We start from the raw sequence: 23,265 nt of genomic DNA, 5'->3' as shown, positions 1-23,265 counted from the left end.
CCCCCCCCCCCCCCCACCGCCAGGCGTCCAATCAGATGCGCGATGGCGGCGCGGACCAATGGGAAGCGGCGGGGGCTGATCCAATCAGCAGCGTGTGTTTGGGAGGGGAGGGGGGGGGACGGGCTGAGGGTGAGGAGCGCGCCCCCCCCCCCACCACCCGGGGAGGTAGGCGGGCGGGTGCATCCGGGTCACCCCGTGACGTCCTCCCTCCCTCTCGCGGCTCCCGACCGACAGCACAAGATGGCGGAGGTAAGTCGGCGCCTCTCTTTCGCTCGCTGACTCCCGCTCGACCGCTCGGTCTCCCCCCCCTCCCCCCCCCCGTCCCCCCTCTCCCCCTCCCCCCCACACACACACGCACACACTTCGCAGCGCCGCTCAGAGTTCCTCACCGATTAGTTTGAACTTTATGTAAAAAAAATATATGAAGAGAATAGTAAATGTCTCTCTCTCCGTCTCTCTCTCTCTCTCTCTCTCTCTCCCCCAACGAATAGTGTTCGTAATTATCAGTAATGATTTCGGGGGCCGCCTCCCGTCACCCGCCGGTGGGCTTTTTTTTTGAGGGAATAAATTTGTTCGTCGATAAACTTTATGCGTATATATGTGTGTGTATATATATATATATATCTGTGTGTGTATTTATGTATTTAAATGGAGTCCGAGGCGGTGGGTTTTGGACGGTCGTAAGTGTTCAGAGAGGTCTGAAGTCTGAGCTCTCAGTGGCTCTCACTCACTCAACGCGCCTTTAATGCCACATAAATCTCATCAATGTCTGTGTGTTCACTGTTAATCTGTGTTGTTTTGGGGGGTCGGAGCCTCCTGTTCCCCTCTCCGGGTCCTGGTGTGTGTTGGCCCTGTGAGTTGTGTGGTTGAGGAGAAAGGGCCACTTTTTTTTTTGGGGGGGGGGGGGAATTTATTCTAAAAGTTGTTTTTTTTTTCTTCGTCATTTACTTTCAATCTCTCTTTTTTTAAAAAAAAAAGAAGTCTTTTTTTTTGGACGGTCTTGGATTTGGGGGGGACCTTCTTTTCTTCTTCCTTCACCCACATTCCTCCCCCTCCTCCCCACACAGCCCTTTCAGTGCAGTCTTGTTTATTTACCTCTTCCTGTAATGGTTTTCCTGCAGAAAATATAATATATATGTCTATTAAAATCATTATTATGTTTTTTGATCATTTTAAGCTCTTGGTCTGGTTTGTGGTGGTCATGGGGGGGGGGGGGATTAGATGTTTTTCATGGAAAGTTTTCTTTTATTATTTTATTCACTTTTTATTTAGTTTTTCGCTCTAAATTTTGGTTGATTAATCCTCCCCTTTTCCTGCCCGTCACTATTTCTTTCTTTCGGTGCAAAAAACATCTGCCTGGAACATTTCTTTAAGCCTTTCAGAAGCTTCCTCATTTCTTTCCTCTTCTCCTTTTCTTTTAAAGCATAATTTTTTTTTGAACAGATGCCACTTTCCAAAGCGTTGTAATGCGTTGCGTTACTTTTATTAGTTTTGAGAAACTTAAAAAGTGGGAAAGTCGCCTTAATTTTGAAGTTTTTGTTAATGTTTTGGAAGATTTTTAACTTTTAATTTCCATTTTCGCAGCCTTCCATTGGAAGCTCAAGCCCAGGTAATTAATAATTGTGCTTTATCGGGTCCCCCAAATGTCTGAAAGTGCTCTGCAGAATTTACCGTAGTGACTATTTTGTAGTGAGCATGACAGCCGCTTTGCTTACAGTTAAATCAGTTTTTAAATCAGAAGTGTAACTATATGCGGGTGTTGCAATTGAGATCCCTATTGTTGTTCTTTTAAAAGTTAAATATTAGTGAAATCCACTGCACATTTCTATACATGTAATCTATGTTTAAAACTGGGTTCATTTCATCTAAATTTTGAAAAGGTATTTGTTCAATATTTATTCAATACAAATATATTTGTTAACCGCTCCGGGTAACTACCCTGCGTGAAAGATGTTATATAAGTGCAAGTCGTTATATCAGTGAAGATATAAAAAATATACAGTTGTATTTTATTTCTTAAATCTTAGGGGGTTCGGCAGGTTCGGATGACAACGACTTTGATCCCTCTGCTGATATGCTAGTGCACGATTTTGACGATGAACGGACGCTTGAGGAGGAAGAATTGATGGAAGGTGATAACAATTTCAGCTCGGAAATTGAGGATCTCGAAAGGGTAAGGGATTGTTTTTGATCTGTTTTATCTTTTAAAAAATTACCCTTTATGTTCTTGATTATCCCAATGCATGTTTGACATTATGTGATCAATTGTGTTTTCCTCTCCTATTTTCCACCCAACACTGTTAATTAAACGCTTTGGGATGTCCTCCCAACATTAATAATAACACTCGCATTTGATATAGCACCTTATCAGGTTGTTGAGACATCTCAAAGTCTATACTGTACAGTAAATTGACTGTATTTTGTGGATGAAACACGGCTGCTAATTGCGTACAGAGTGTCCCCAAACAGTGGGATTGAGTGCCAAATTATTTTTGAAATTAAATAGGCGCTATCTAAATATAAATTTGTGTGGTATTGTGTATTTTCACACATTCTTATTAAATTGCATGTCTTTAGCCCTCTCACCTCTGAGTCAGAAGGTTGTGGGTTCAAGCCCCCACAGCGGTGGCCAACCCTTTTGGTCGGCCAACAAAATAAATGTATATAAATCAAGAAATATTCAATCAGGAAAAGATTGGAAACACATTATTGATTGGACACGGTCTTACATGTTCAAGTGTGAATGTTCACAGGGGCACAGGTTGGTGGTCACCACAGGTCTAAGCTAACACTTCAGTGGTGTTGGGCATGAGCTCCATTGTTGGAGGTGTCATCCTTCAGAAGAGACGTTCAACTGAGGTTCCATCTGCTTGTTCAAGTGAACTTTAAATATCCAGTGGAACTATTCTCTTTTCTTGGTGTCCTGGCTGACAGTCCCCAAAATAAAATAGGTTGGTTACTTCACGGCTGTTTGTGAGACATTGCTGTGAGTAACTTGGCTGCCACATTGGCTGTACCTCAGGCGTTGGCAGCATCAGCCTCTACGGCCGAACACTCAACCTCGCTAAGCCAACCAGGAACCTGGGTATCTTGTTTGACCATAAACTGTCCTTTCCCTCCCACATCTGCGCCATGACCAGCACTGCCTACTACCACCTCTGCACCATTGCCAGACTCCGCCACTGCCTCGCTCCTCAGACTGTCGAACGCCTCACACACGCATTTGTCACATCAAGGCTCGATTACGGGAACTCCTTCCTCATCGGCCTTCCCAACTCTTCCCTTCACAAGCTGCAGATCATCCAAAACTCTGCAGCTCGTGTACTCTCGCGCACCAGACTCTGTGACCCCATCACTCCCACCCTCGCCCGACTCCACTGGCTCCCCATCCCCCAGAGGATCAAATTCAGGTTCCTTGTCCTCACCTTTAAGCCCATCCATGGCCTTGCCCCCTACTGCCTCTCCGACCTGCTTACTCCCTACCAACCTGCCCACTCCCTCCATTCAGCGGGCTCCGGTCTGCTCCATGTGCCCCGTCAGACCCACCCTACCATCGGTGGCCGGGCTTTCAGCCTCTCTGCCCCCACACTTTGGAACTCGCATCCCACGGTCCCTTCGCCTCTCTTCCTCCCTTGCCTCCCTCAAGGCCGGTCTCAAGACCCTTCTCTTCGATCGTGCCTTCGGTCGCCCTCCCACCGCTCTGCTTTCCCTCACCCCTACACCATCCCTCCCCCATGCTCAGGCCCCGACACCTGACTGTTCAGCGCTTTGGGACGTCCCTCCGACGTGAAAGGCGCTCTATAAATGTCATTTTGTTGTTCTTGTTGCCCTCAGATCAGTTGCTCCACTTTACGGTATACCATTGGCGGCCAGACTTTCAGCCTCTCAGCCCCCACCCTTTGGAACTCTGTCCCACAATCCCTTTGCCTTGCGCCTTCCCTTGCCTCCTCTAAGGCACGTCTCAAGACCCTCCTTTTTGACCGTGCATTCAGCTGCCCTCCTACCTCGGCCATCCTTCATCCAAATCCTCCCACCCCCCCTTCACGCTCGGGTCCTGATCCCTGACTGTTCAGTGCCTTGGGATGTCCTTCCGAGGTGAAAGGGGCTTTATAAATGAAATTTTAAATGTAATTGTTATCCTGTGAGGCACTTCGGTATATCCTCCCAATATGGAAGGTACTATACTAATTGCAAGGGTTATGATTATTCTTCTTGTTGTTTGCGTACGTGTCTCATACCATCACAGCTGAAACCCTCATCCGTGTTTTTATCATCTACAGACCTAGGATTTCTCTGATGCTGGACTTGCTAGTTGTTTCCTCCATATTATTATTATAAATTCATTCTCTCCCCGACTACCCTCTGTGCATTCATTACCCACCGCATTCACACCAGGCTCCATTTGTTACTTTGTCACCTTCTATCTGTTCAGTTGATTGACCTCTAGATATTTATCCTCACCTTATCACTGCTTATCCCTACAATTTCCTCCAGCCCAATCTACCTGTACCTCTTCTCTTTCCTTGTCTTCAGCCCACCATCAGTGACCAAGCTTTCAGCTACTACTGCTCTTTGATGTTTTCTTCCAAAATCCATTTTCTTTGTGCCTAGTCTCCCTGTCTCTAATTAATTCAAAAATCCGCTGCCCGGATTTCACCCATATGAAACTCAGTAACATCGTCACACTGAGTCCTCGCCAGGCTCCACTGGCTCCCAATCACCGAACGGATTTCAGTATCCTCTCACTCGTTTTCAAATCCCTTCATGCCCTTGCACCTCCCTAACTATCTGACCTGCTTACCCGTCACTCCAATACCCGCTGCCTCCGTTCAGCTGCCTCTGGCCTCCAATTTGTCCTTTGTGCCCTCCGTTCCACCATCGCCTTCAGCCGTTACGCCCCGAACTCTGGAATTCTCTCCCTCAATCCCTCCACCTGCCCCCTCCCTCCCTATCTTCAAATCCTGCCTAAAGACCTTTTTGATTGTGCTTAAAATCACCTTCCCCCCTCCCTCTACCCAAGGCTCAGATTCTGTCACTGCGAATCGCTCCAGGTCTCTACCCCACATAAAGGGCAAGTTTTTGTTGTCTCCAAAACCCAAACATGAAATGGCTTCACGTTATACACTGAAGAATTTTTGTTCAGTTAATTATCCGTTTGCCTGATGTGAAACCATCTGCTGTTGCTGTTTTTTGGTGGTTGGAGGAATGGTTTTTTGATTCTCTTGAGAATAGCTGTTTTCTATTCTTAAACTGAGAAGTTCCACGAAGTCGCTAAATAGATTCAACAAAGTAATCCTATAACGATTTTCATCAGTTTGCAAGCCTCATGGTAAAATGTCAACGATGTTGGTTTGATCACTAATATAGGACTATTCCTGTAGCCTAGTGGTTAGAGCACTCACCTGCAAGAGAAAGGACTTGGGTTTAATTCCCAGGCAGGGCGAAATGTTGGGAAGTTTCCTTCCTCAACACGCCTGTTTACCTAGTAGTAAGTAGGAACCCGCTTGTTAGTTGATTGGCCCATCATTTTTCCGGAGGTAATAATCCCTTCAAAAAATTGGTCACTCAATCCGCAACTGTTTGTGAAACACTGGCTGTCGCGTTTCGCCCACAAAATATACAGTCACTATACTCTACCGTGAAGCACTTTGAGGTGTCTCAGAGATGCGTTAAGGCTATATCAAATGCAAGGATTATTATTATCACCATCACATTCCTGTGTAGAGTGTAGATTCACCAGAATGATACTTAAATAGAATGGGCTTAATTATGAGGATAGAATGGATAGACTTCCTTGACCAGAGGTTAAGGGGAGATCTGATCGAGGTGTTTAAGATAGTAAAAGGAATTGATAGAGGAGATGAGGAGAAACTTTATTTGCAGAACCCCAATCTAAAAATTAGAACTAGACCCATTAGTACTGAATTCATTTTATTGAAATGTGGGATTGTGCAGTTCACTTGCTTAAAGGACTGCTAATGTGGAGTTATTGGGAATGTTTAAGAGGGAAATAGATAAATAGTTGGTACTGTTCTTCTAGATTCCTCTTGTTTGAATAGTCCCGAGTAGAAAATAATCATAGGAAATGAAATAGAAAATAATCCTTGCATTTGATATAGCGCCTTATTACGTTTTCAATATAACATGATACAATATTACATTTGTATAGCGCCTTACACGTCAAAAGGACGTCCCAAGGCACTGGATAGTCAGGGATTTGGATCTTAGCTGGGGGTCAGGATAGTGGAGGGCCTGAAGCCTTGGTCAAAGGGGAGGGTTTTGAGACGCACCTTCAAGGAGGCAAGGGAGGGAGCGAGGCAAAGAGAATGTAGAATGGAATTCCATAGGGTGGGGCAGAGAGGCTGAAGGCCCGGCTGCCGATGGCAGGGCGGGCCGGGTGGGGGGGTGTGTGGAGCAGGCCAGAGCCTGCTGAGCAGAGGGAGCTTACGAGTTGATGTAGGGGCAGCAGGCCACAGAGGTAGGGAGGAGCAAGGCCATGGAGGGCCTTGAAGGCCAGGACGAGAATTTGGAACTCTATCCTATGGGGGATGGGGAGCTAGTGAAGCCGGGCCAGGATGGGCGTGATGGGATCACGGAGCCTGGTGTAGGAAAGGACATGAGCTGCAGTTCTGTATGATCTGCAGCTTGTGGAGGGAAATATTGGGAAAGTTGACAAGCAGGCATAGTCTAACCTAGATATGATGAATGCATGGATGAGGGTTTCGGCAGACTGAGGGGTGAGGCAGTGGCTAAGCCGGGTAATGTAGTGGAGGTGGGGGAAGGCAGGGTGGGTTATGGCACGGATGTGGGGCAGAAAGGGCAGTTGAGGGTCAAACAAGATGCCAAGGTTCCAGACTGGCTCAGTGAGGTGGAGTGTGCATACTTGGATGCACTGAGGTGTGGAGGCACTGACTGGAGCCTCATTCTTGTTGACATTCAACTGAAGAAAGTTATCTCACAGCCAGGACTTGATGTCTGACAGACACTCTTTCAGGACAGCAATGATCCTGGAGTCAAGGGTGAAGGCAGAGAAGTACAGTTGGGTGTCATCCGCATACATGTTGAAGTTGACCCCATTTCTGCGGAAGACATCACCAAGAGGGAGCATGTAGATCTGGAAGAGGAGGGGACCAAGGACTTAGCCCTGAGGAACGCCGCACGAGATGGTGTGGGGGTTAGAGGAGAAGCCGTTTGTGGAGATGAAGTGGAGACGTCTCAAAGTGCTTCACAGAAAATACTGTTAACGGGAATTGACTGTGTATTTTTGGAATAATACACAGGCATCTTGAAGAATGCTATATCGAATGCAAGGATTATTCTTATTTATGTGGACAGTCTATGTGTGATGGTTAAACCAGTTCCTTTGACGACTTTTTTATCTCTGTTTTTTAGGAAGGAGAAATGCCAATCCAGGAATTATTAAATCTGTATGGTTACGGGAATACGGTTCCATTCCCAGGTGAAGATGATGAAGAGGATGAGGAGGAAGAGGATGATGATGAAGAAGATGATGATGACGAGGGGGGTGAAGGCGATAATGAGGCTGACAATGACGAAAACAGTGGGAGCAGTGAAGTGCCGGAAGATCTGCCAGACTTGAATCTAATCAAGGTTAACAAATGTTCTACCAGACTTAACTACGATTCTCTAACTTACTCATTTCAACTTATTTGATAGGGCTCTCGGTTCTGAATCAGAAGCTGTGCAAAAAATATTTTTCTTAGGTTGGGATATCAAGGAATATGGGACCATGGTGGGTAATTGAAGTTGAGGTACAGATCAGCCATGATCTTATAGAATGGTGGAACAGGCTTGAGACACTGAATGGCCTCCTTTTTCTGTGTTCCTGTGGGTTCAAATCCCACACAAGACTTGAGCTCAGAGATTAGGCTAATGCTTCAGTGACTACAAGAGAAGGGCTGCATTGCTGGAGGTGTCGTCCTTTAGATAAGATGTTAAACCATTAATGACCAATTTATCTGCTAGATGAATTGGTCATTTGCTTCATGGCTGTGTGAGACCTTGCTTTAGGCAAATGGTTGAGTACACAAAATCACACTTTATAAATCATTGTAGCCTTGAGATGGGTGAAAGCACTATTTTTTAAAAAAAATCCTCGAGACAAAGAGAATATCTTTGCCCAGAGAGTAGTTACAGTCTTGAACACTGCCTGGAAGGAAGCATTTTTGATAATAGCTTTCAAAAGAGAATTAGACAGGTACTTAAAAAGGAAAAGTTTGTAGGGCTATGGGGTAAGAGTGGGGGAATGGGACTAGTTGGTAGCCCTTTCAAAGAGCTGGCATGGGCATGATGGGCCGAATGGTCTCCTTCATGAATACAGTAAATGTATTCATTAAAGTTCGTGAAATTATGGCTTCTGAAAACTAACAATTGCTATATTTTAATACAAAGTTGAGTGATGTAACAGTGGCGTCTGGGTAAAAAAATTCCGTTGGTAAAAAAGAGTGGGGAAAATGTGAGGAAGTTAGAAAAAGAGAAGTCGAAGTGATGAAAATCTAAGAAAGGAGATTGATGCTCTTTTCTAACTAAATGGTATTAAGTTGGACTTGAATACACAGCTGGTGACTTACAAAACTTTTATTTGATCTACTTCAAAGTTTTATCTCCCCCCCCCAAAGCCACCTATTTTGAAATCTAAATCTAGGTCACGTATAACCGTACCGCCTCGCAATAAAAATGGAAGTAAAAATCTTTCGCACGAGACAAACTGAGGCTAATGTAAAAAGGACAAGAAAATAAATGTTTAAAGTGAGGACCGTGGCTACAACCATCTTTCCTTCCTTGGCATTAAGCTACACCATTGTTGATGATGAAGTCCTGTTGCATATTGGTTAGAGCACTCGCCTCGGAAGCGAGGGGACCTGGGTTCGATTTCCGAGTAGGGTTTCCTTACTCCACACGCCTCTGTTTACCTATCAGTAAGTAGGAACCCAGTTGTTAGTCGATTGGCGAATCGCTTTTCCAGGGATAATAATCCCTTCAACAAAGAAATAATAATGATAATTTGGGCACTCAATCTACGACTGTTTGTGGGACACTGATGTGCGCAATCGGCTGCTGCGTTTCGCCCACAAATATACAGTCACTACACTTTACAGTGTATCCTGTGAAACGTTTTGAAACTTCTCGAAGATGTGATAAGGCGCTATATCAAATTAAGGATTATTATTAGCCCCCGACATTACAAAGCAACCTATTTTTTCCTTCTATTGTGCAAGTATTGTGACCACTATTATATTGGTATTGGGAGTCCTGTATCTCAGTGGTTAGAGACCTGGGTTCGATTCCAGGGCAGGGCGAAATGTTAGGCAAGTTTCTTTACTCCACACGCCGCTGTTTACCTAGCAGTAAATAGGAACCCGGTCGTTAGTCGATTGGCTTTTCTGGGGGTAATAATTACTTCAAATAAATAAATAATAAATTGGTCACTCAATCCACGACTGTTTGTGGGGACACTACAGTCAATTATTTTACAGTATATTCTGTGAAGGGCTTTGAGAAGTCTCAACAATGTAATAAGATGCTATATCAAGTCAAGTGCAAGGATTATTATCGATAAATCTCAGTCTAACTGCTTCATTAGCCCTGTAATGGGTTTCGAACAGGGTGTGATTTTGTGTAGATCTGGATGTATCCTGAGTGAGTAATCAGTCTTACCCCTTATTAATAATCCTGAGGCCATGTCTGCCATATATGATATGCTATTAATGCTTTGTTTACCACGCTTTATAAACTGATGACTTTACAGTGTATCCTGTGAAACAAGCTGCATTTTGAAGTGGTTTATGTTTTGTGACTGCATAGGAAGAAGTACCAAAGACCTCATCTGGTCAGGAAGATGAGACCCAGTCTTCCAATGATGACCTGACGCCTTCGATTGCCTCGCAGGATACGCAGGAGATGGTCCGCCCACGCAGATGTAAATACTTAGACATAGGTACAATCTTTTGCATGTATGTGGATGAAATTGGCTTAAGCTCTCTCTCCTCCTTGTAAGCAGGTGTGTTGTCTGTGGTTCCTTCAACTTTTTCATTGTTGTTGGACTAACTGAGGTTGATTACAGCTGAAAAGTGATGTTGACATTTACACTTAAAACTTGTGTGTGGAGTCCTGTAGCATATTGGTTAGAGCACTTGCCTTGCAAGCAAGAGGACCTGGGTTCGATTCCTGGGCAGGGAGAAACATTGGGCAAGTTTTCTTACTCCACACTTCTCTGTTTACCTAGGAGTAAGTAGGAACTTGGTTGTTAGTCGATTTGGGGATCGCTCTTCTGTGGGTAATAATCCCTCCAAAAAAGAAAGTAATAATTTGGTCACTTAATCCATGTCGGTTTGTGGGACACTGCTGTGTGCAATTGGCTGCTGTGTTTTGCCCACAAAATATATTGTCAATTCACTTCACAGTATATTTTGTGAAGCGCTTTGAGATATCTCAAAGACGTGATAAGGCGCTATATCAAATGCAAAGATTGTTATTATCTATTTCCTGAAAACTGCCCTGTCCTCTACTCATTTACCGTTCGAAAGGGCTTTCAGGACGTACGTGCTGTTCTAAGACCCGTTTCAATTCCATAGGCAATGAAGGGGAAGAAGAGTCCGAAGAAGATGAGGATTATGTGCCTTCAGAAGACTGGAAAAAGGTACCATTGTATTTTATTATTTGTTCTTTTACTGTCTCTGTGGTCGAAAGGTATTGTCCAGCTGTGTTGTTTCTGTGACAAAGATAATCGGAGTTGGGGTACAGATCAGGCATAATCTAATAGAATGGTGGAACAGGTCGAGGGGCTGAATGGCCTACTCCTGTTCTTAGAGACAGGCAATGTTATGGAGGTGAGGGAAAGCTGAACCAGTGAGAACTCCGATGGAAGGCTTAAAATTGTGTTTCAGCAGTCTTCATTTACATGAAGCTTCCCAGGTACATTTTTTGGGGCTTACAGACGAGAACCATCGATCACAGCAAACGTTTAAAGCTATTTAATATATATAAAGCTATGTGTCTCACCCACAAGATACGCAGTCAATTCACTTTTCTGTGAAGTGCTTTGAGACATCTCAAAATGTGATAAGGTGCTATATCAAGTGCAAGGATTATTATTATTATTGATAAACCTCATTAGCCCTGTAATGGGGTTCGAACAGCATGTGCTTTTGTGTAGATTTGGATGTACCCTGAGCGAGCAATCAGTCTTACCTCTTTCTTATTAATAATCCTGAGGCTGTGTCTGCCTGTTCAACAATCTGTCTCTGGGATTTCTATGTGTAGGTTGGATGAATGGAAATCTCAGCTCGGTTTGGATACTCTTTTAAGGATGGTGATGGGTTTCCTTCCACACGTATCAGACACCTGGCTGACCAAAGAATAAAATAAAATTGAGATTTGTGTGCAAGTAACTAGCACTCTGTAACCTTAACTGGAGTCTTCTAGTGCAATGCTGTCTTCTCTCAATGCTGTTAATAAAAACAGTAGGTCTCTCTCTCTTCAGGAGATTATGGTGGGCTCCCAATTCCAAGCGGAGGTTCCCGTCGGCTTCTATAAATACAAAGAGAACGAAAAGGGTAAGTTTACTTTCGATCTTAAATTTAATTTTCTAAAATTTCAATCCCTCTGGCCATTACCTTCAGAGTTAGGAGTCCTGTAGCTCAGTGGTTAGAACACTCACCTCGCAAGCGAGAGGACCTGGGTTTGATTCCTGGGCAGGGTGAAATTTTGGGCAAGTTTCGTTACTTCACACTCCTCTGTTTGCCTAGCAGTAAGTAGGAACGCAACGGATCGCTTTCTGGGGGTAATCTTTTCAACACTTAATCCAAGACTATTGTGGGACACTGCTCTGCACGATTGGCTGCCGAGATTCCCCGCACAAAATACAGTCACTATACTTTACAGAATATTCTGTGAAGCACATTGAGGCGTCTCAAAGATGTGATAAGGTGGTATATCAAATGCAAGGATTATTATTATTTGCTTTGGCCTCAGGGAGAATATGAGCGTACATTATTTTCAACTTATTACCATTTAGAAAAGGGTTTTGTTCCTGTTTAAAAGATCGCAAAGTGTTATAACGCGCAGGTCTGTGGCCGACATACAATCCGTGGCACTAATGTATTTTATAAAAATCTGTGTCTAGTATATGAGAATGAAGACCAGTTGTTGTGGAACCCTGATTTTCTGCCTGAGAATAAAGTGGTGGAATTTCTTTGTGATGCTAGTAAGCGCACGGGCGAGGAGAAAGGATTGAATGCCATACCCGAAGGCTCACACATCAAGGACAACGAGCAGGTAATGGGCTCTTGCCCCTGAACTGAACCCTTTTATATCATGTATTTATTTCACCAGGAACAAAGGTTGCGAGTGAGTTGATTGTACAAAGTGCGTTCGTCACCTCCTGACTCGACTTTTCAAATGTCTCTTTGCTGGTCTCCCCAGCTCCACCACGCACAGGATCCAGCTGATCCAGAACTCCGCCGCCTACATACTCACCCGCACTAAACTCCGTACCCCATCACACCAGTCCTCACCAGGCTCCACTGGCTCCCTATCGCCGAATGGATCGATTTCAAGATCCTCACACTCGTTTTCAAATCCCTTCACGCTCTGGCACCTCCCTACCTCTCCGACCTGCTCACTTGCCAACCCACAACCTTCTGCCTCCACTCAACTAGCTCCGGCCTCCTGCGTGTCCCTCGTGTCCACCGTTCCACCATCGGTGCCCATGCTTTCAGCCACTACGTCCCAAAACTCTGGAACACGCTTCCTCTATCCCTCTACCTTGCCCTTCCTTCCCCATCTTCAGATCATGACGGAAGACCTTCATCTTCAACCGTGCCTACAGTCACCTGACCCCAACTCGGTATTATGGTCCGCTGCTGTTGAGCGCTCTGGAACGCTACCCAGCGTGAGGGCCGCTGTGTAAATGAATTTGCTGTTGATGGTTTTAGAGGAAGTCTGATGTCTACCTGTACAGTAAAACTTGCATCTTATTAAGTCGTACATGCACCCGAATCACATTAGGCGGTGGCTTCATACAGGTGATGTTTGTTGAGAGGGAGGAAGGAGAAATGGTGTAGGGAGGAGGGAGCGTAGGATAGGAAGGAGTGGGTGATGGAGAAGTCTTTCTACATGTACCATTCCTGCAGCACCCAATGTCACTCGCCTGATGCCTCCCCTGTTTTGAGCAACGTACAAGTGACTGGAATAGGTTTGTGATGCAACAAGGAACAGAAATAACCTCTCACCTGATTGGTTTTGGGTTGCCACTGATTTGTGAGTTCCCGTTGAATAGGGCATTGCGAATAGGGCGCGCAAGAGAGAAACTCGACTGGTTGGGTAAATTGGGCAAGAATTTTAGGCAATCATCAAAAGAATGAAGTAAAGTTTAGGAGCTTTCTTGTACACAGTGATTATTAGAACCTGTAATTCTCCATCATTTGAAACTCATGGGATGCTTTATAATTATACGGGGAGTTTTACTTTGTAACTCCAAAAGAACATCAGGTTTTACTAAAGGATTAGTGTGAGCAGTGAACCTCAGCTATTTAAGACTTGTGCAGGAGAGTAAATAATGGATGATCCTAAAACTTTCATTTACATTTCTGTTGCGGAAATTGTGCCATAAACCTCATCAATAGCCCAAAGTCTTATTTGAGTGATTTTTTTCGTAATCTTTTAAAATGGGAAGAAATAATAAACCGAAATTGCTCTGTCTCTTTCAGGCATTGTATGAACTAGTTAAGTGCAACTTTGATACAGAGGAGGCACTGCGGAGGCTAAGGTTCAACGTGAAGGCAGCTAGAGGTGAGAACGTTAAGCTTAAGGATAACAAACGTTGAAATTCTATGGTATTCCTGTCAGATTATAACTACTGTAATCTGCAAAAATAGATGTGATTACACTGGAAAATGCCATTGACCCCATCAAAACTGCGCTTTCTCCCCTTCAGTCACCTAGTTTTGTCCAACACTCACCCTATTCTGCACTCCTCCATAACACTACCGACCTTCTCATACACCTTTTCAAGTATCCCTTCAAAGAATAATAATAATTTGGTCACTCAATCCATGACTATTTGTGGGACACTGCTGTGCACAATTGGCTGCCATGTTTTGCCCACAAAATATACAATTCATTTTACAGTATTTGCTGTGAAGCGCTTTGAGGCGTCTTGAAGACGTGATAAGGCGCTATATCAAATGCAAGGATTATTATGGTATTTCTAGCAGATTGTAACTTCTGTACATCTTCAAAAAGGTTTGATAGCGTCAGATATTACTACACTGAAAAATGCCATTGGGCCCCTGCACTGGTGGTTTTCTCTCCTTCAGCCACCTCGTCCTGTCCCATACTCCCTTCCACCATCTCCAGAACACTGCCAACCTTCTCATACTCCTATTCAAGTATCTATGTAATTCCCTTTTACTTAGGAACTCTGCTTGAAGAGTGAGTGATTCAATCAAATTTCACCAACCAAAGGAAGATCGATCGTCTTTAGGCTCTTTCTGAAGCTCGTCTGCACCATTTTGCTCTTTGCTGCGTTTATAGAATAGAGCGTTTATAGAATTGATTCCTACATGAATATTTTACTTCCTACCTTCTAAGCTCAGCTCGTTCTGTGGTCCTTTGTGATTCTGTTCCTGAGAATAAGCTGGGGAATATGGTTGCATATTTCTCTGACAACTTCTCTCTTTCTGCCACTGTAGTGAGTTTATTCCCTCAATCGATGTGTATGTTATTATCCTTTCCCTTAGTGTTCATCATCTCCCATCCTACCCTGGTGAGATGACCAGCCCCATATTGGTTTGTAAGTCACCTGCATACTCAAGATCTTCCTCTTCAACCGTACCTTTGGTCATGCCTACCCCCACCCTCCCTGCCCTCCTGGTCCCAGCCCCCCGTCTTGGGATCAAATCTTTTACTGTCCAGCCACTTGGGGACTTCCTCCCGGGTGAAAGGCACATTACAAATTCAATTTGTTGTTGCGTTCACCCACAAAACACAAGTCACTGCAGTGAATCCTGCGAAGCACTTGAGGCGTCCTCCTGATGTCAAAAGGAGCTGTATCAAATGTAAGGGATTTTCTTACTGTCAATTCAGGTATAGACTTCATGTCGGGTATGTTTCTGGAGACGTCACATTGTGCTTGCGGGTTGCGTGAATTATGCCTTTGTGCAGTTAATGATCTCTCAATTTGTTGCAGAAGAGCTCTCAATTTGGACGGAAGAGGAATGTAGAAATTTTGAGCAGGGACTGAAGGCGTACGGGAAGGATTTCCATCTGGTTCAGGCTAACAAGGTACAAGAATATCCCACAAGTTCAGGGTTGAGGTGTTGGGAGTTTATGATCAAACACAATTTAGTTGATTGCAATTTAGTTAATAAATGTTTAAGCATCCCCTGTGTAGATACCATATTGTCTATTGATGAGGGTAAGTTGTTAGCATGTTGTCTCCTGGCCCCAATACCCCCACATATAGGTACTGTGCAGTGAGAGCAGTCTTCCCTTATCCTAGTTGGCAGTCTAACACAGGGAATGCTTTGTGCCTCACCAGTCCTGCCAAAAGTTGATTATTTCACGTAGAGTGATAAAGCTCGAAAGAGATAGATGATTGCAACAACAAATTACATTTGTATAGCACCAGGAGGATGTCCCACGGTGCTGGACAGTCAAGGATTGGACCAGGGCTGGGATCAGGAGAGCAGGGAGGGTGGAGGGTAAAGCAGTGATGCTCGTTCTGAATCATTTGGATTTGTTTTATTGCGGTGAAAATATCTAATTATTGAGACTGCCTTCACTATTTGTTTGAAATCCCAAGAAACTGGAGAGGGAAGAGAATTGGCGCACATCTCCCTTCATCTCCCATCCTGCCCTCCGTGATGTCCTCCCAACGTGAAAGGCGCTGTACAAATGTCATTTGTTGTTGGAGCCCGCCCTAGCATCTCTGCCCCCACCCTTGGAACTCCATCCCACAGTCTGTTCGTCTTGCTCCCTCCCTGGTCTTTGAATTATTATAAGTCAAGTGAGTGAGTGCACAGCACAGTCTGGCTCAAGAGAGAGGGAGGGAGGGAGGGAGGCCACAGGGCATTGTGGAGTCCTGTAGCTCAGTGGTTAGAGCACTCGCTTTGCCAGTGAGAGACCTGAGTTCAATTCCAGGCAGAGGGCGAAACCTTGGGCAAGTTTCCTTACTCCACACAGAGCCTAATAATAATCCCTCCAAAACCACAAACAATAATAAATTGGTCATTTTCAATCCACGACTGTTTGTGGGACATTGCTGTGCGCAATTGGCTGCCGCGTTCGCCCACAAATATACAGTCAATTCACTTTACAGTGTATTCTGTGAAGCGCTTTGGGACGTCCTCCCGACGTGAAAAGCGCTATATCAAATGCGAGGATTATTATTATTATTATTATTAATATTGGTGTGGGAGATAGACAATACCACAGTCATGCAGTAGAGGGCAATATTGTGGCAGAATTGATGGACTTGTTTCCAGTCCAACCTGTGCCTGGTCTGGCCAGTGCTCAGTGTTGCACAGAGGGCTTCAGATAGGAAGTTGCCCTACTTCGCAGCACTGATGGCTGATGTTTGTCACTTTCCGAATAAAATTTCCTTCTTCCTTTTCCCCCTCCTGCCTTCTCTTTTTCCGCTGCCCCATCCCCGCCCCTCAAAATCAGTCTTATCCTAAAGGGTAATAGAAGAAATCAAACGCAAAACAACCTTGAGGGTGAAAAGCAAACGGCAGAGGAGTGATTTGTTGCCGTAGGGTTTTATACCGACTTGTCCTTTCCCTCAACTCAGTGGGCTCCGGCCCTGATCACCCTCCTACCCCCACTGTCCTGATCTCAACCCCCCCCAGCTCGAGTACAGTCCAGCGCCTTAGGACGTCCTCCCGGTGTGAAAAGCGAACGTAAATGCCATCTGTTGTCGATTGAAAACAGGCAGTGCCCGGTCGGTGGCTTTAGATGTTGTGTGGCTGATTGTTTCTGTCCTCTGCACGGCCTGTGCACTGTCTACAGGTGCGAACGAGGTCTGTGGGCGACTGTGTGGCCTTTTACTACATGTGGAAGAAGTCGGAGCGCTATGACTTCTTTGCTCAGCAGACAAGATTTGGCAAAAAGAAGTACAATCTCCATCCGGGCGTGACGTAAGTCTGTTCTTCACAGTCTAACAGTAAAATACGTGGAGAGAGACTAGAGAGGCTGGGATTGTTCTCCTTTGAGCACAGAAGGTTATGGGGACATTTAATAGAGGTGTTCAAGAGTATGAGTGGTTTTGATAAGAATAAATGGCCTCTTTTTGTGCTGTACGATTCTGAAAGGTGCCACACACATAATATAATTTGGCATCAGCCAAAAACCCTTTAGAGTCTGTGACCCACCCTGTCCACATTGTAAACCTACTAGCGTTGCGATCAGGTGGTGTGTTGATTCCTGGGAGCAGCTGATGTAATGGGTTATGTTTACTCTAATCCCATCTGTCACAGCCTCTCACTTGCCACAGAGCAATTTATTAATGGTTCGTGAGCCCATCCTTCTAATCTTCTAAACTCCCCCACTGTTCAGCGCCTTGAGATGTCCTCCTGACGTGAAGGGGCATTGTATAAACACAAGACCGCCTTCAGCAGTCGGGTCTTCAGCCTCTCTGCCCCCTCTCTTTGGAACTCCATTCCACCTTTGCTTCGCCCCCTCCCTTGCCTCCTTCATGGCACGTCTCAAGGCTCTCCTCTTTGACTGCACTTTTGGTCACCTTCCTATTCCCATCCTCCCTGCGCTCCATCCTTCCTGATCCCAACCCCCAGCTCGGGTCCAAATCCCCGACTGTCCAGCGCCTTGGGATATCTTCCCAATGTGAAAGGCCTGTGCAAATGTAATGTGTGGTAGTAACCAGGTCGTGACGTTGCCTTTCAGAGATTACATGGATCGTCTCCTGGATGAAACTGAGAGCACGGCCTCCAGCTGTGCCCCCTCCCCCCCACCCACCACCTCCACCAGCAGCAGCAGCCAGGCCGAGCGGGAAGAGACCGCGGGAGCAAGCAACATCAATGGTCAGTCATTTACTGGAGCTTTGATTTTCTCTCCCTTTGATCTGAAACTGAGCCTGTGTGTGAGGTTTACATGTGGTGTGTGAGATGCACATCATGGAGTCCTGTAGCTTAGTGGTTAGAGCAAGCGAGGGGGCCTGGGTTTGATTCCCGGGCGGGGCAAAATGTTGGGCAAGTTTCTTTACTCCACACGCCTCTGTTTACCCAGCAGTTAGTAGGAACCTGGCCTGTTAGTCGATTGGTGGATCACTTTTCTGAGGGTAAAAATCCCTTCAAAAATAAAATAATTATTTGGTCACTCAATCCACGACTATTTGTGGGACACTGCTGTGCGCAGTGGTTTCCGTGTTTCGCCCACAAAATATACAGTCAATTCACTTTGCAGTATATTCTGTAAAGCGCTTTGAGGCGTCAAAAGGATTATCATTATATGCAGTGCGTACACAACATTGGTTTTACCCTTTTCCTCTTAAGTGGTCGATTGCTTTTTGGCTTGGCAGTGACTCCTGAGTTGGATGTTTATGAGATGTTGTCTCAGTCTTGAAGCCCGTCAGTCAAAAACTTTGCTATAAAATCTGCTGTATGTTTGCACTTAAGTGCACATCATAACTTCGGCACATATGTTCTCACAAGAGATGGTTAAGGCTCAAGTTATTAAAGGAATAATGCTGGGGAAATTTGTTAAAATAATGCTTGACCAAATGGGATCTGATTAGCTTTCTCTATAAGTGGTCAGTTGTTTCTCACTAATCCAGGACCTTGGTCACATCAGGCTCTGGTGAAGTGGAGCGTAGATCAAAGGTAGACCAACACTGTTTGGTAACCAGGCACCAATATTGAACCTCAGCTGGTGAGGATTAATGCTCAGGTGGAGTGCTCTGATATCCAGCAGAACCTCATACAGGGCTGAACACTAGTGTAAATAGGGCTCTTGCTTTTCCTTTGAGGAATGCGTTGCATCCTTTGGATGAGAAGTTAAACCGAGGTCCGATTGGTACCTGGTTAGATGGGTGTTAAAAGATCCTGTACCAGTTAGAACAGGACAACTTATTCTTTGGACTGTTGAAGATGATTTGGGAGTTTCTCTTCCTATCTCTATGACCTTCTAACACCATATCAACCTGTGAGCTCCCTCTGCTCAGCATGCTCTGGCCTGCTCCACTTGGCCAGCCCCACCATCCGTGGTCGGGCCTTAAGCCGCTCTGCCCCCACCCTTTGGAACTCCATCCCAATCCCTTTGCCTTGCCCCCCCTCCCTTGCCTCATTCAAGGCACGTTTCAAGACGCTCCTCTTCGAGTGCGACTTTGGCCACTCTCCTACGCCTACCCTCCACCCCTCCGGTTCCCAACCCTTGACCAAAGGCGCTTGAGTCGTCTTCGCGATCTGAACGACGCTATACAAATGTAACTTATTAATTTAGCTTGTTAGCGCGAATTGCACTAGAGCCAGGTTGAGCAGTTTAATATCTTATTGTCCTGCTGTCCTCTACCTATTTTTGTGCTACTTAAGTGCTTAGTGTGTTCTATGGGAAGTTAATCCCTGCTTATGTAGAATTACATAGAGTTGATGTGTCCTGCTTTTGGTCGGTCATCTTTGTGGACTGAGAAGTCAAAATGTAGCATTGTGTGGGGGAAACCTTTTGTCAGTTCAAGTCCAAAGAATAAGTTGTCCTGTTCTAACTGGTACAGGATCTAGTGAAGTAACACCAACAAATAAAATTTACTCAGCGCCTTTCACGTCAGGAGGACTTCCCAAGCACTGGACAGTCAGGGATTTGGACACGAGGGGGTTGGGATCAAGAGGGTGACCGAAGGTGTGGTCAAAGAAGGAGGCAAGGAACTGTGGGATAGAGTTCCAAAGGGCGGGACAGAGAGGCTGAAGGTCTGACCCGCTGGTGGTGGGGGAGGCCGGAGCCTGCTGAGCGGATAGGTTGAAATGTAGATTAGTTTTTTTATTTTAAGAGCTGTAACACCTTCTGTAATTTTAAGGCTCGTGGTTACTGTGCAGTGAATGCTTGTTGCTTCCCCATGAACTCCGTAACTGCTTGTATACAGATCGCCTTCGTCCCAGTGCTATTGATGGTCAGGCAGCCTTGGTCACATTTTATTGGTTTAAATATTTAAAGTAAAGCAAAAATAGTTGCTTCCTGCATTATTTTCTGCAACCTCACACAAACTGTGATCCTGTCAGCACCTTGGGACTTCCTCCTGACGTGAAAGGCGCTATACAAATGTAATTTGTTATTGGTTTGAAAAGCCTCCCTTTTATTCAGAAAAATGTTTTCCAAATATTGTTGAGAACATTATGTTAATCTGTGAACAATGATTGTGTGTTGAATGGTGTCTAATTTTATGCTTTTTTTTTAAACGATATTTGCAGGTGATAGAATGAAGAGCCAACTGAACTCTTTTTGTTCTGTCTGATGCAGGGAGAACAGCGAACGGTGCAGTTGAGGCTTCAGATCAGTGGCAAGATTACACCGAGCTCCGAGGCTTACATTCAAACGGGCCTGTACACAGCAGCTCAGCCAAGACCGGCACTAACGGCTGTGAGAAAGGGGACTATCTGTGTGGCGACGAGAAACTGAGTTACACACAGGACGGGAACGAGAGCGAGTCTGAAGCCACTCTCGAGAGGCCAGCCAAACGGTTAAAAAGCAACGGCGACTCTGGGGACGAAACGAACAATGTTGGGGCTTCGGACAGCGGGCTGCACCCTAAAGCTGACGGCGAGACAGAGAGCTTTCCCGCTCTGTCCGAGCCAGCGAGGCATCAGCCACGCCTCAAATTGGAATCAGATCCTCAGTAACACATCACATGGTTTGGTTTTTAAGACTTTTTTTTCTAAGCTAAAAATGAACCTGATTTTTCAACTGTCGGGTCGGTTTGTACAGAGCTGAGCTGTGACATCAGTGATGTCTTTTATAGAAGATAAACTATTCTTGTGTCTGGGCTCAAGTACATATCAGCAATTTTTTTTTCCAGATTTCTACCTAGACTTTTGGATCGTAAGGATATTTTCAACAAGTATTTGTTAATTTTTTGAGCTCGCCTGTTTCTGTAAAAGCGTGTACAGTCCTGTTTTGTACAGTTCCTAAGCTTTATTATGGGAGGGAGGGGTGGGGGAGCAAGAGAGAGGTGTGGATGGGAGGGGGGAAATAAATATACCAAGAATCTAATTATGTCATTCATTCCATTTTGGTACAGCTATTTTTAAATTATTAAAACGATGGAATGTTTAAAATATTTAAAAGGTAGTGGTTTTACACTGTCAAGAGCTGTGATGAGGTTTTATCAGGGCTGTAGTTTTTTTGGGAGACTGGCAAATCAAAGTTTTTTTTTATATATATATATACGCTATTCTATTTCTGCAGATTTTTTTTGGTCTGGCTGAGTGACAGTCCTGATTTATTATATGCTGCATTTTCTGGATATTTTTGATAAGACTCTGGCCCCGGAACATGTTGATGATGCATGTTTAGAAAAAATTTTAATTGTGCAAAACCCGAGCTATGATATTTTTCAATTAAAAAATGCAAATCTTAAAACTTAATTTGTTGCGACTCTTGGATTGCGTGCGTGCAGAAACGTGCTTCACGGAGAGCAAATAATAATCCTTATCACATCTTCGAGACATCTCAAAGAATATACTGTAAAATGAATGGACTGTATATTTTATGGCCAAAGTGCGGCAACCAATTGCACACAGCAGTGTCCCTCAAACAGTCATGGATTTTTTTGAGGCGCGTGGAGCAAGGAAACCTGCCCAAGGTTCCACCTTGTCCGGGAATCGAACCCGGGTTCTCTCGTTTGCGAGGCGAGTGCTTTAACCACTGAGCTACAAGATTCTACAAAAAGGTAATGGGGCAGAGTCCTTGAAGTACTTCTCGAATTTGGGTTTAAAAATCACCCGTTTATCCTGGCATTGAATCATAAATTATACAGCACAGGAGGAGGAGGCCATTCGGACCATCGTGTCTGTGCCTACTCTTTGAGAAGAGCTATCCCATTCAACCCCACGCCCCACTTACTCCCCAAATAATTATCGGTTGTTATCGAATCGGCTTCCACCACCCTCATTGGAGTGGTCAAAAAGTTACCTGCAGCCATTTTACCACTGGATGGTGCTGCATCCTACAAAATGGAAGGATTGTTCATTTCGATTGCTTGCTGCGAGCAGATATTAGACCAGGCCTCTGCATTTGGGTGACTAGTTCACACGCTCAAATTACCGCAAGCGAGCAAATGTCACCAGTACAGTACAATGCATTAACAGTGCTGACTCTACTCGGAAGTGGTTTTGCGCGGGAAACAAGTAGCAGTTACTCCCCGGGTCAGCCATAACTATAACAACTTGCATTTATAGCACCCTTCACGCAGTAGAATCGTACAGCACAAAAAGAGGCCATTTGGCCCATTGAGTTTGTGCCGGCTCTGAATAGAGCAATTAATGTCAATCCCACTCCCCAGCCCTTTCCCCATCTTCCTCAAATACCCGTCCACCGCGTTTTTAAAAGTAGTTATCGAATCGGCCTCGACTGCCCTTTCAGTCAATGTGTTCCAGATTCGAACAACTCGCTGCGTGAAAAAAATTCTTCTCACTTCCACTCGGCTTCTTTTAGAATCTGTGACGTCGAGTCACCGACACACCCACCAGTGGAAATAGTTTTTCCCTTTCTAACCTATCAAATCCCCTCATGATTTTGAAGACCTCTATTAGGTCCTCGTCACCTTCTCTGCTCCAATGAGAATAATCCCGGCCTCTCCAGCCTTTCCTCATCATCACGGTCCCTCATTCCTGGTACCATCCTCGTAAATCTCCTCTGCACCCTTTCCAATGCCTTAACATCCTTCCTATAGTGTGGTGCCCAGAACTGCATTACTTTGCATTTCTCCACATTGAAACTCATCTGCCATGTGTCTGCCCATTTTTCCATTCTATGTCTTCCTGCAGTTGGTTCCTATCCTCACTGTTTACAACCCTCCCTAACTTTGTGTGGTCCGCAAAGTTGGAAATGGTACTTGCTATACCCAAGTCCAGATCACTTATGTATATTAAGAAGAGCAGTGGTCCTAATACCGATCCCTGGGGTACACAGTACACTTCCCTCCAGTCAGAAAAGCAGTCGTTCACCACAACTCTGTTTTCTGTCTCCCAGACAGTTCTGGATCCATGTTGCCACTGTCCCTTTTATACCATGGGCTTCTAT

The 23,265-nt window shown here is 44.9% G+C and overlaps 2 protein-coding genes across 7 annotated transcripts in view; one reads left to right on the top strand and one right to left on the bottom strand.

Annotated features, from left to right (window-relative positions):
- The first annotated feature begins 178 nt into the window (after positions 1 to 178).
- Positions 179 to 21,603, top strand: mier1b (mesoderm induction early response 1b, transcriptional regulator). 6 transcript variants are annotated; one of them, XM_042334815.1, is made up of 13 exons: positions 179 to 249; positions 1,585 to 1,609; positions 2,028 to 2,173; positions 7,393 to 7,611; positions 9,826 to 9,958; positions 10,548 to 10,660; positions 11,504 to 11,576; positions 12,146 to 12,297; positions 13,731 to 13,812; positions 15,212 to 15,306; positions 17,032 to 17,159; positions 17,923 to 18,059; positions 20,436 to 20,498. In XM_042334815.1, exons 1-13 carry the CDS (start codon positions 241 to 243, stop codon positions 20,477 to 20,479), a joined length of 1,356 nt encoding a protein of 451 aa, XP_042190749.1. In that variant the 5' UTR covers positions 179 to 240; the 3' UTR covers positions 20,480 to 20,498. The 6 variants fall into 6 exon arrangements, with proteins under 6 accessions (XP_042190749.1, XP_042190746.1, XP_042190744.1 ...); XM_042334812.1 differs by having other exon boundaries at positions 181 to 249; positions 9,826 to 9,940; positions 20,485 to 21,603; XM_042334810.1 differs by having other exon boundaries at positions 181 to 249; positions 20,485 to 21,603.
- Positions 11,372 to 23,265, bottom strand: part of slc35d1a (solute carrier family 35 member D1a) — a 42,607-nt gene continuing 30,713 nt past the window's right edge. The window contains exon 12 of the mRNA XM_042334816.1: positions 11,372 to 11,550. Coding sequence (XP_042190750.1) covers positions 11,508 to 11,550 — 43 coding nt within the window. The 3' untranslated portion in view covers positions 11,372 to 11,507. The remainder of the gene's footprint in view (positions 11,551 to 23,265) is intronic.

This window comes from Callorhinchus milii, unplaced genomic scaffold, assembly GCF_018977255.1.
Source record: "Callorhinchus milii isolate IMCB2004 unplaced genomic scaffold, IMCB_Cmil_1.0 Scaffold5, whole genome shotgun sequence".
Classification (NCBI taxonomy): domain Eukaryota; kingdom Metazoa; phylum Chordata; class Chondrichthyes; order Chimaeriformes; family Callorhinchidae; genus Callorhinchus; species Callorhinchus milii.
Note: the sequence above shows the minus strand (reverse complement) of the source record. Positions and strands in the feature narration are given on the sequence as shown.

Coding starts and splice junctions, on each gene's coding strand:
- mier1b (XM_042334810.1), top strand. Junction 10,661..11,503: donor CTTCAGAAGACTGGAAAAAG/GTACCATTGTAT, acceptor CTCTCTCTTCAG/GAGATTATGGTGGGCTCCCA. Junction 17,160..17,922: donor AATCTCCATCCGGGCGTGAC/GTAAGTCTGTTC, acceptor GTTGCCTTTCAG/AGATTACATGGATCGTCTCC.